This window comes from Tenrec ecaudatus, chromosome 13 (genome assembly GCF_050624435.1).
Source record: "Tenrec ecaudatus isolate mTenEca1 chromosome 13, mTenEca1.hap1, whole genome shotgun sequence".
Taxonomy (NCBI): domain Eukaryota; kingdom Metazoa; phylum Chordata; class Mammalia; order Afrosoricida; family Tenrecidae; genus Tenrec; species Tenrec ecaudatus.
Window position 1 is genome coordinate 59925333 of NC_134542.1, and position 11108 is coordinate 59936440.

At 45.9% G+C, this 11108-nt stretch overlaps 1 protein-coding gene across 1 annotated transcript in view; it reads left to right on the top strand.

The window, feature by feature from the left end:
- TTN (titin) overlaps nucleotides 1-11108 on the top strand; it is a 285763-nt gene that overhangs the window by 224452 nt on the left and 50203 nt on the right. Inside the window, exons 256-274 of the mRNA XM_075530312.1 lie at nucleotides 66-365; nucleotides 869-1171; nucleotides 1587-1862; nucleotides 1967-2266; nucleotides 2353-2655; nucleotides 2938-3237; nucleotides 3708-3995; nucleotides 4329-4625; nucleotides 4714-5016; nucleotides 5111-5416; nucleotides 6820-7107; nucleotides 7198-7488; nucleotides 7580-7867; nucleotides 8088-8675; nucleotides 8766-8870; nucleotides 9341-9538; nucleotides 9631-9927; nucleotides 10040-10627; nucleotides 10720-11022. Coding sequence (XP_075386427.1) covers nucleotides 66-365; nucleotides 869-1171; nucleotides 1587-1862; nucleotides 1967-2266; nucleotides 2353-2655; nucleotides 2938-3237; nucleotides 3708-3995; nucleotides 4329-4625; nucleotides 4714-5016; nucleotides 5111-5416; nucleotides 6820-7107; nucleotides 7198-7488; nucleotides 7580-7867; nucleotides 8088-8675; nucleotides 8766-8870; nucleotides 9341-9538; nucleotides 9631-9927; nucleotides 10040-10627; nucleotides 10720-11022 — 5922 coding nt within the window. The remainder of the gene's footprint in view (nucleotides 1-65; nucleotides 366-868; nucleotides 1172-1586; nucleotides 1863-1966; nucleotides 2267-2352; nucleotides 2656-2937; nucleotides 3238-3707; nucleotides 3996-4328; nucleotides 4626-4713; nucleotides 5017-5110; nucleotides 5417-6819; nucleotides 7108-7197; nucleotides 7489-7579; nucleotides 7868-8087; nucleotides 8676-8765; nucleotides 8871-9340; nucleotides 9539-9630; nucleotides 9928-10039; nucleotides 10628-10719; nucleotides 11023-11108) is intronic.

Sequence of the window (11108 nt, forward strand, 5' to 3'; positions counted from 1 at the left end):
TCAAAATTGCATCTGTTCCTAAAGCTGCTGAGGAGACGGGTCTCTGACTCTGTGGTTCTTTGTAGATACTCCCGGACCTGTGACTGACTTAAAAGCTGCGGATGTCACTAAAACGTCGTGCCATGTTTCCTGGGGCCCACCTGAGAATGACGGGGGGAGCCAAGTAACACACTACATCGTGGAGAAACGTGAAGCGGAAAGAAAGACGTGGTCAACAGTCACCTCGGAAGTTAAGAAAACAAGCTTCCAAGTGACCAATCTTGTTGCTGGGAACGAGTATTTCTTCAGGGTCACTGCGGTCAACGAGTACGGCCCCGGTGTTCCTACGGACATCCCCAAACCGGTGCTGGCCTCAGATCCTCTAAGTAAGTAAGCCCCTTGCTTTCCCCCTTTAACTCCAGCTGTACCCGCTCCCTCCTACTTTAGCAAGCTCAAAATACCTAAAGCCATGGTGCTCACACCTCCCTAATGCTGCGGTCCTTGAATGCAGTTCTTCCTGTGCTGATGACACCCGCGCCCCCAGCCATCACATTATTTTCGTTGCTACTTCATCACTGTCATTTGGCTACTGTTATGAATCGGGTGATCCCCGTGAAAGAGTGGCGACCCACAGGTTGAGAATTGCTGACCTAAAGCATTTTAATCCATTGTGAAAAGGGCTCTCATTTGTAGAAACCCCAACCGCACGATAAGTACCTAATTTGTGCACTTTGATGGGCCTCATCATGGATTTTTGACATTCAATTCCACACCCAACTACAAGTCCTCTCTACTTGGAGAGAAATGGCATCCGACCCACGCATGTACAGTAACGGAGGACTTTGATTGGATGACCGGAACAATTTTCTAAACCTCTTGTTTCTTCTAGGTGAGCCAGACCCCCCAAGGAAACTAGAAGTCACTGAAATGACAAAGAACAGCGCTACCCTAGCTTGGTTACCTCCCCTGCGTGATGGAGGTGCCAAAATTGATGGCTACATTATCAGCTACAGAGCAGAGGACCAGCCTGCCGACCGCTGGACAGAGTACTCTGTGGTAAAAGATCTCAGCCTCGTTGTCACTGGCCTAAAGGAAGGCAAGAAGTATAAATTTAGAGTGGTGGCCAGAAATGCTGTCGGCGTCAGCTTGCCAAGAGAAACTGAAGGCGTGTATGAAGCCAAAGAACAACTGTGTAAGTACACCTGCCACTGCTTTTTAATCGAGTGAGCAAAGCTTGCTAGGATTTTCTTTGGTTGGGTAGACCTTTCCCCCTGAGGAATCTAGAAAGGTTCCATTAATGTATGGAGAACAGTGGTTGCAAACAGGTGGGCCCCAAATGCACAGCAAACACACTTTACACCATGACACATTACACGCACACACATACAAATAAGACTAAAGTTTCTTGAAATGGATGTGTGCTCTGCACCCGGACATTTTCTCTTCTTTTTCATTCTTTTCTTTTTTTTAATGTCAATTATTATATAAAATTTCATTTCAAAGCACTAATGTAAGGCCTCCCGACACACTCACCAGGGGAAAACACATATACACACACACACCCCAAATAAATGGGTTTCTCTTTTTTTTTTTCATTTTGCTTTTAGTGCCACCAAAGATCCTTATGCCCGAACAAGTTACTATTAAAGCTGGGAAGAAACTTCGAATCGAAGCCCATGTGTATGGAAAGCCTCACCCGATCTGCAAATGGAAGAAAGGAGATGATGAGGTCGTCACATCCAGCCACCTGGCAGTGCACAAAGCTGACAATTCTTCGATTCTCATCATGAAAGACGTTTCTAGGAAGGACAGTGGTTACTACAACCTCACTGCAGAGAACAGTTCTGGGTCAGACACCCAGAGAATCAAAGTGACGGTCATGGGTGAGTGCAACATCAGGCAAATGGCCATCTACGCACGCAGCTCTGAAACCCCCTTTTCCTTTCAAATCCCAGCTCTCATATTCCTGTCCTCTTGTTCCACGCAGATGCTCCCGGGCCCCCACAGCCTCCGTTTGACATTACTGATATAGACGCCGACGCGTGCTCCCTGTCCTGGCACATCCCTCTGGAGGATGGAGGCAGTAACATCACCAATTACATAGTGGAGAAGTGTGACGTGAGCCGAGGCGACTGGGTCACTGCTCTAGCTTCTGTCACGAAGACTTCCTGCAGAGTTGGGAAGCTGATTCCAGGCCAGGAGTATATCTTCCGGGTCCGTGCTGAGAATCGGTTTGGCATTTCAGAGCCTCTCCCATCACCAAAGATGCTTGCCAAGTTCCCGTTTGGTATGTCTCTTTTAGGGAGGAACAAATGCTGCTTTCTCTCTAGTCTGCTAAACTAGGGGCTCACGTTTCCTTGTCTCCATCTCCAGATGTTCCGAGTGAGCCCAAGAACGCCCGAATCACCAAAGTCAACAAAGACTGCATCTTTGTGAAATGGGACAAACCGGACAGTGATGGAGGCAGTCCCATTACTGGCTACCTGATTGAACGCAAAGAAAGGAACAGTTTGCTCTGGGTGAAAGCTAACGATACCCTTGTCCGGTCAACTGAATATCCTTGCGCTGGCCTTGTTGAAGGTCTTGAGTATTCCTTCAGGATCTACGCCCTAAACAAAGCGGGATCCAGCCCGCCCAGCAAACCCACAGAATACGTCACAGCAAGAATGCCGATTGGTAAGTTTTGTTTTCTTTGGAGTGTTGTGGGGGGCACATTTACATTTTGGAGTCTCTGCCACACACGACTTCCATTTAGGGATATGTCCTGGGTCTCTTCCCATGAAAATGTACTAACATATAATTTGATAGAAAGCAGTCAAAAATGCATATGGGTTGGATGACTATTCAAATGGGATGACTGTCATCCCACGCAGCCTTTGACAGGGGCAGTTATGTGAAATATGGATGTTGTAAAATGTCTCCCGAGAGCAATGCTATGAATTTCTCTTTTGGTTTTAGATCCTCCTGGGAAACCAGAAGTTATTGATGTTTCCAAGAGTTCGGCATCTCTCATCTGGGCCCGTCCCAAGCACGATGGAGGCAGCAAAATCATTGGCTACTTTGTAGAAGCTTGCAAACTTCCTGGTGATAAGTGGGTGCGATGCAATACTGCACCCCATCAGATTCCCCAGGAAGAGTACACAGCAACTGGCTTAGAGGAGAATGCCCAGTATCAATTCCGAGCAATTGCCAGGACCGCAGTAAATATCAGCCAGCCTTCTGAACCTTCCGATCCAGTGACCATCCTCGCAGAGAATGGTAAGATTCTATTGGATGTACTAGGCAGTAATGTATGTCTCTGTGGCTGTTCACTTTTCATAATATTTTTTTAAAACCTCAATCTTCATCTATTCAAAAAGGGCAAATGAAATCATTTTTTAAATTATGAAAGCACTAGGAATTTTGACAATGGAGAATTTAACATGTTATAGAGTGGGACACAAAACTGTGTGGACTATATAATCTTGCACACTGAAACCCTACAGAGAAATGCACCAATGTGACCACACTCATGGAAATGTAAAGATAACAGAATTGCACCCTATCTTTATCTTTTTTCCTTTCTACAATGAACTTCTGTGTGAATTCTTCTGCAAACAATGCACAAGTTTTTAAAATCCCACTCCTGAAAGACACAGAACACAGCAGTACTTTCCTGCTGCTGTAAACAAGAACTAAAGAATAAAATCTAGCTTTGCTTACATTACATCCTTTTCATTGCTTCCCAGTTCCCCCCAGGATAGAACTGAGTGTGGCTATGAAGGCTTTGCTGACTGTGAAAGCTGGGACGAACGTTTGCCTGGATGCTACTGTGTTTGGTAAACCAATGCCAACCGTGTCTTGGAAGAAAGATAGTACGCCAATAACACCAGCAGAAGGCATAAAGATGGCCATGAAGCGGAACCTGTGTACTCTGGAGCTGTTCAGCGTGAACCGAAAGGACTCAGGAGACTACACCATTACTGCTGAGAACTCCAGTGGATCCAAATCAGCCACTATTAAGCTTAAAGTGTTAGGTAACTAAAGCCCTTCCTGAAAATCCATTTTGCTTGGGTTAATGTCATATAAATAGGACTTAGAAGATAATATGTGGAAAAAGATAGGTATCCCAAAGAGTCTTCTCTAATCGCAGAATGATTTAGCACAGAGCAATAGCTCCATTGAGCTAACGAGAGCATTAGTGAACTTACACTCATGTTACCTACTAGGACGATATTAAGATTCTGTAAAAGTGATTTCTGAGGCCAATGAGGAAGGCAGTATTAGGACAAAAGCCCAGCCACTTTTCATTCCGCGCCCCCTGTCTGTCAGCCCAAGACTCCACTTTCCTTTCTTTCATATTCTTTCAGATAAACCAGGTCCTCCCGCATCTGTTAAAATCAACAAAATGTACTCGGATCGTGCGATGCTTTCCTGGGAACCCCCTCTTGAAGATGGAGGCTCAGAAATCACCAACTATATTGTTGACAAACGGGAAACCAGCAGGCCAAACTGGGCCCAAGTCTCTGCGACTGTGCCCATCACCAGCTGCACTGTGGAGAAACTCATCGAGGGCCATGAATATCAGTTCCGAATTTGTGCTGAAAATAAGTATGGTGTGGGCGATCCGATCTTAACCGAACCCGCAATTGCTAAAAACCCATTCGGTAGGGAGACTTTCCTGTGGTTTGTGCTTTGACGCTTTAAATGTGATCCTTAAGAGCGAGGCAGTAACTTCTCGGTCATCCTCTGCAGACCCACCTGGACGCTGCGACCCCCCCGTGATCAGCAACATCACCAAAGACCATATGACAGTGAGCTGGAAGCCACCCGCGGACGACGGGGGCTCACCCATCACTGGCTATTTGCTTGAGAAGCGGGAAACCCAGGCCCTTAACTGGACTAAGGTCAACCGAAAACCCGTCATTGAAAGAACGGTGAAAGCAACAGGTCTCCAGGAAGGCACCGAATATGAGTTCCGGGTCACGGCGATCAATAAAGCTGGACCCGGCAAACCCAGCGACGCCTCCAAAGCTGCTTACGCTCGCGATCCTCAGTGTAAGTTTCCGCCGGAGTGTCACACCTGGGGTGGAGTCAGCACTGGGCGGCCAGAATAAGGGGTCATGAAAACTGTCTCATGCTCTGTCCTCAGATCCTCCTGGCCCGCCGGCTTTCCCCAAGGTATACGATACAACCCGTAGCTCCGTGAGCCTATCCTGGAGCAAGCCAGCCTACGATGGTGGTAGCCCTATCATTGGGTACCTGGTGGAAGTAAAACGGGCTGATTCGGACAACTGGGTGAGGTGCAATTTACCGCAGAAGCTACAGAAAACCCGCTTTGAGGTGACTGGTCTCATGGAAAACACACAGTATCAGTTCCGCGTGTACGCCGTGAATAAGATTGGGTACAGTGACCCTAGTGACGTGCCCGATAAACACTACCCCAAGGACATCTTAAGTAAGTATCGCCACAGAGAAACGGCAGAGTTTTGTTTCTTTTCACCGGTCACGCCGTAGAAGAGAGAATAGAATTTCCTAAGGGAGGTGTACATGCTTATAAGCTTGAAGGCTGGTAATCCAGGAGTACATTTTAGGATCTGGGTTGGTCCTTTATGGTATCACATAAAAGACCCATTATAATACAAACTGCTTTGTGGTTACTGAAAAGTTATTCATTCGTGGGTGAGAATTCGAGGACTTTGAAAAATAGGGAGTTTAGGGGTGCTCTTCTGAAAATAAACCCCAAATCCAAACTCACTGCCATCGAGTCAATGTTGACATCTAGTGACCCTGTGGGACTGGGTAGAACTGTCTTTGTGAGTTTCTGCAACTGTCACTTTTATGGGACCCCAAAGGTCCATCGTTCTCCCTGGAGTGGCTGATGGCTTTGAATTGCTGACCATGCGGCTAGCAGCCCAAGGTGTAACCACTATGCCTCCCAGCCTCCTCTGGGAGTAAAGAGATGTTAAAACTAGTTTTATTGCCATATAATTCACATATCATACAATTTAATAGCTCAAGCATAATAAGAGCGTTGTGCAAATCATCACCATAATCAATTTCAGAATGTTTTCTTCTCTCTCATAGTCAGGGTTGTTAGCTCCTCGTATCCCTCACCCCCAGCATCCCTTGCCCTGACTCTAGGTAATTGTTAATCCATATTGTCTCTATAGCATTACCGATCCTGGATTTCAAACACAGAGAGTCCTACAAAACACAAACAAGAGACAGACAAAAACAACCACCACAAGACAAAATAGAGGAAAAACCTCAATCACAAAGAAATCAGAAAATATTTAAAAACTGAAACAAGGAAAATTTTTTTAAACTAAGAAATTAACTATTTTCCATTCCTAGGGTTTTTTCAATTTCTTGTTCAGTCTGCTGCTCTCCATTTTAATTGTCCTTCTTGCAATTTATTATATTCACTTGTTCTCTGTAACCCTTTTCCCCCTGTATTTTTAAATACTTGGTAGCATGTACTCTTTTTCCTACAATGAAAGAGAGGCAGGTCTTTCACTGGATATGGAAAAGCAAAACAAGAACAGAGTAGAACCAAAATCCAAGTCCCTGCATTTTTATAAGAAACATAAGTAGAGCTTAGAGAGGTTGTGAGAAGAACCTCCAGGAGAGACCCGGTTAAGCCAAAAAGTTGCTGGAAAATAGGAAGATTGACGAAGGATATGTAATACTGAAAGAGCCCGTGACAAAACTTCTCAGGATTATACTTAGGATTTCTTTTAAAGAACAACAAATGAATTACAGAAAAGAAAACCGCTTAGGAGTGGTAAGGCCAGTCGTTGGCAATACGTTTAACCATTATGTTTTTTAATTAATTTTCTTCACCCCCAAACCAAACAGTTCCACCTGAGGGAGAACTTGATGCCGAATTGCGGAAAACACTCATCTTACGCGCGGGAGTCACCATGAGGCTCTACGTGCCAGTCAGAGGGCGTCCCCCACCAAAGATAACTTGGTCCAAACCCAATGTCAATCTGAGAGAAAGGATTGGACTGGATATCAAGTCAACGGACTTTGACACGTTCTTGCGCTGTGAAAACGTGAACAAATACGATGCGGGAAAATACATCCTGACCCTGGAAAACAGCTGTGGTAAAAAGGAATACACCATCGTAGTCAAAGTGCTTGGTAAGCATTTGAGAAGAGAATCATAATTTTTTTAGTGTAGCATATGTGCTCCTTCCTCATTCGTTTCTGCTCTGCACACTATTTGTTCAGATACTCCTGGGCCACCTGTCAATGTGACCGTCAAGGATGTATGCAAAGATTCTGCCCACGTGACGTGGGATCCGCCCATCGTCGATGGCGGGAGCCCCATCATCAACTATGTGGTTGAAAAACGCGATGCAGAGAGAAAATCCTGGTCGACCGTGACGACTGAGTGCCCCAAAACAAGCTTCAGGGTATCTAACTTGGAGGAGGGCAAATCCTACTTCTTCAGAGTGTTTGCTGAAAACGAATATGGCATTGGTGATCCCGGTGAAACCCGGGATGCTGTCAAGGCTTCTGGTGAGGAGATGAGCCTGCGACCCAACCCCTTTGCGGTAACATCTTACCTTGCTTATCTGAGGCTGAGCCATCTTCATTTTCCTCTGCTTAGAAACCCCCGGGCCCGTGGTGGACCTGAGAGCGACGTCGGTTACGAAGTCATCCTGTAGCATAGCCTGGAAAAAGCCTCGCAGCGATGGCGGGAGTCGGATCACTGGCTATGTGGTCGATTTCCTAACAGAAGACAATAAGTGGCAACGAGTTATGAAATCGGCCGGCCTACAGTACTCCAGCAAAGATCTGACTGAAGGGAAAGAGTACTCCTTCAGAGTGAGCGCCGAGAATGAAAACGGCGAAGGAACTCCCAGTGAAATCACTGTGGTGGCAAAGGATGATGTGGGTAAGACTTCCCCGTGTGCGTCTGCTTTCCCTTTGCTGTCCCCAAAGTCCACTCTGAAGCTCCTCCCTGACTTACTTACATATATATATATATATATATATATATATATATATATATATATATATATATATATATAATTAAAACTTTAAGAGCTCGCATGATTTGAAAAAGATCAGTTGCCTGGTCTTAGAAATAACAATTTATCTCTGCTGCTTTCTAGTGGCTCCTGATCTAGATTTAAAAGATCTACCTGACTTGTGCTACTTGGCAAAAGAAAACAGCAATTTCCGTCTTAAGATCCCAATAAAAGGCAAGCCCGCCCCATCGGTATCCTGGAAAAAAGGGGAAGATCCTCTAGCTGTCGACACAAGGGTCAGTGTGGAGTCGGCTGCCGTGCACACAACCCTCGTGGTGTATGACTGCCAAAAATCCGACGCAGGGAAATACACCATCACCCTCAAGAATGTTGCTGGGACAAAGGAGGGCACGATCTCTATAAGAGTGGTTGGCAAGCCTGGTATCCCCACTGGACCCATCAAATTTGATGAAGTCACCGCAGAAGCCATGACCTTAAAATGGGGTCCTCCAAAAGATGACGGAGGTTCTGAAATCACCAACTACATCCTGGAGAAGAGGGATTCCGTGAACAACAAGTGGGTGACTTGTGCCTCGGCCGTCCAGAAAACCACTTTCAGAGTAACCAGACTCCATGAGGGTGTGGAGTACACCTTCCGGGTCAGTGCCGAAAACAAATACGGCGTAGGAGAGGGCCTGAAATCAGAGCCAATTGTCGCAAAGCATCCATTTGGTATGTATCTCGTGGTTAGACAACAGAAAGCCAAGCCGGGTTTGGAGGGAGGTCCTTGTTATAAATCTTGTATTGTCTACTTTTTCCTAGATGTGCCCGATGCTCCTCCACCTCCCAATATTGTGGATGTCAGACACGATTCGGTGTCTCTAACTTGGACTGACCCCAAGAAAACAGGGGGCTCCCCAATTACAGGTATCTAGTTGGGTCTTACCATACAGCCTTTCAAGTTTCTCTCAAACGTTTCTCACTAAAAACAAATTGATGGTGTGCTCCTTATTTGTAGCACACACTATACGTGCGTGAATGTGTTTTCCTTTCAGAACCGCTAGGTGGCTGAGACTTAATTTCACTCTAAACAGCCTAATGATTTATCTGCTGTTACAAATTAAACATTTCAGCAAATAGTGCAATAAATATGCATATCACAGGAGGGAAAAAATTTCACAATGCCTGAGCAGCCAAAAAGAATATGCCAGTGAGAACCGATCTTCACATACACACACACACACACACACACACACACACACACGAGCACACACATACTTGTAGCAATAGAGATAGATATATACATATATAGTATCTGCATGAAAACATCTGTATCTTAAGATCATGCTGCACTTATACTTTCTATCTAAATCGATACATCGCCGGGTCTCTCGTAGGGTATCATATTGAGTTCAAGGAAAGAAACAGCCTCATGTGGAAGAGAGCAAACAAGACTCCTATTCGAATGAAAGACTTCAAGGTGACAGGATTAACTGAAGGGCTTGAATATGAATTCCGGGTAATGGCCATCAACCTAGCGGGAGTGGGCAAGCCGAGCCTGCCTTCAGAGCCGGTTGTGGCACTTGATCCAATTGGTAAGTCACCACGGGAGGAGGAGAGCCAGCTGTGTGTTCTACACGAAGAAAGCACTGGTGTTTGTCTCACTGCTTTTACTTTTCTGCTTTAGATCCTCCTGGCAAACCTGAAGTTATTAACGTAACAAGGAATTCAGTGACTCTCATTTGGACAGAGCCCAAATACGATGGTGGCCACAAGCTGACTGGATATATAGTGGAGAAGCGGGACCTGCCATCGAAGTCTTGGATGAAAGCAAACCACGTCAATGTGCCAGACTGTGCCTATACTGTCACTGACCTCATTGAGGGTGGAAAATATGAATTCAGAATTAGAGCAAAGAATACGGCAGGGGCTATCAGTGCTCCATCGGAGAGTACGGGCACCATCATTTGCAAGGATGAATATGGTAAGCTTTGTTTTTGTTTCTCACTTTTCATGCACATAAAAAAATAGCTGTCAAGCCTCCTTTTTGTTTTCTGATTTTTTTTTTAAAAGCAAAACTTTCTTTTTCTTTGCAGAGGCACCAACCATTGTCCTTGATCCCACAATAAAAGACGGGTTGACAGTGAAAGCAGAGGATACTATTGTTTTAAGCGCCATCAGCATTCTGGGCAAACCTCTGCCGACATCAAGTTGGTCCAGGGCTGGAAAAGACCTTAGACCGTCAGACATCGTTAATATCACGTCAACCCCAACATCTTCCATGCTTACTGTCAAGTACGCCACTAGGAAGGATGCTGGTGAATACACCATCACCGCTTGCAATCCTTTCGGAACAAAGGAGGAACACGTGAAGGTGACAGTCCTCGACGTACCTGGCCCCCCGGGTCCTATTGAAATCAGTAACGTTTCTTCTGAAAAAGCAACGCTCACGTGGACACCCCCCGTGGAAGATGGCGGCTCACCAATTAAGTCCTACGTTCTGGAAAAGAGAGAAACCAGCCGACTTTTGTGGACAGTGGTTGCTGAAGACATTCCGTCTTGCCGGCACGTGGCTACCAAACTTATCCAGGGAAATGAGTACCTGTTCCGGGTCTCAGCTGTAAACCAGTATGGCAAAGGGGAGGCTGTCGAGTCTGAACCTGTCAAAATGGTAGACAGATTTGGTATGTAACGCACGTGAGGGAACAGATACATTTGCGTTCGCCCACAGAGTTGCCGAGAGCATGAGTTTCTCATCCATTTGCTTCCTTTTCAGGTCCCCCTGGCCCTCCCGGAAAACCAGAGGTATCAAATGTCACCAAGAACTCTGCCACGGTCAGCTGGAAAAGGCCAACTGACGACGGCGGCAGTGAGATCACGGGGTATCACATAGAAAGGAGGGAGAAGAAGAGCTCCCGGTGGGTGAGAGCCACCAAGACACCCGTGTCCGATCTCAGATGCAAAGTCACAGGCCTGCAGGAAGGAAACACGTATGAATTCCGTGTCAGCGCAGAAAACAGAGCCGGAATTGGTCCGCCCAGTGATGCCTCAAATTCTGTCCTAATCAAGGATGTAGCATGTTAGTATTTTTGTCTTCTTCCGCACGCTTCCTTTAAAAGAGCAAACACCTTCCGTAGAGACCAAACTCGTGACATACGTTGACTT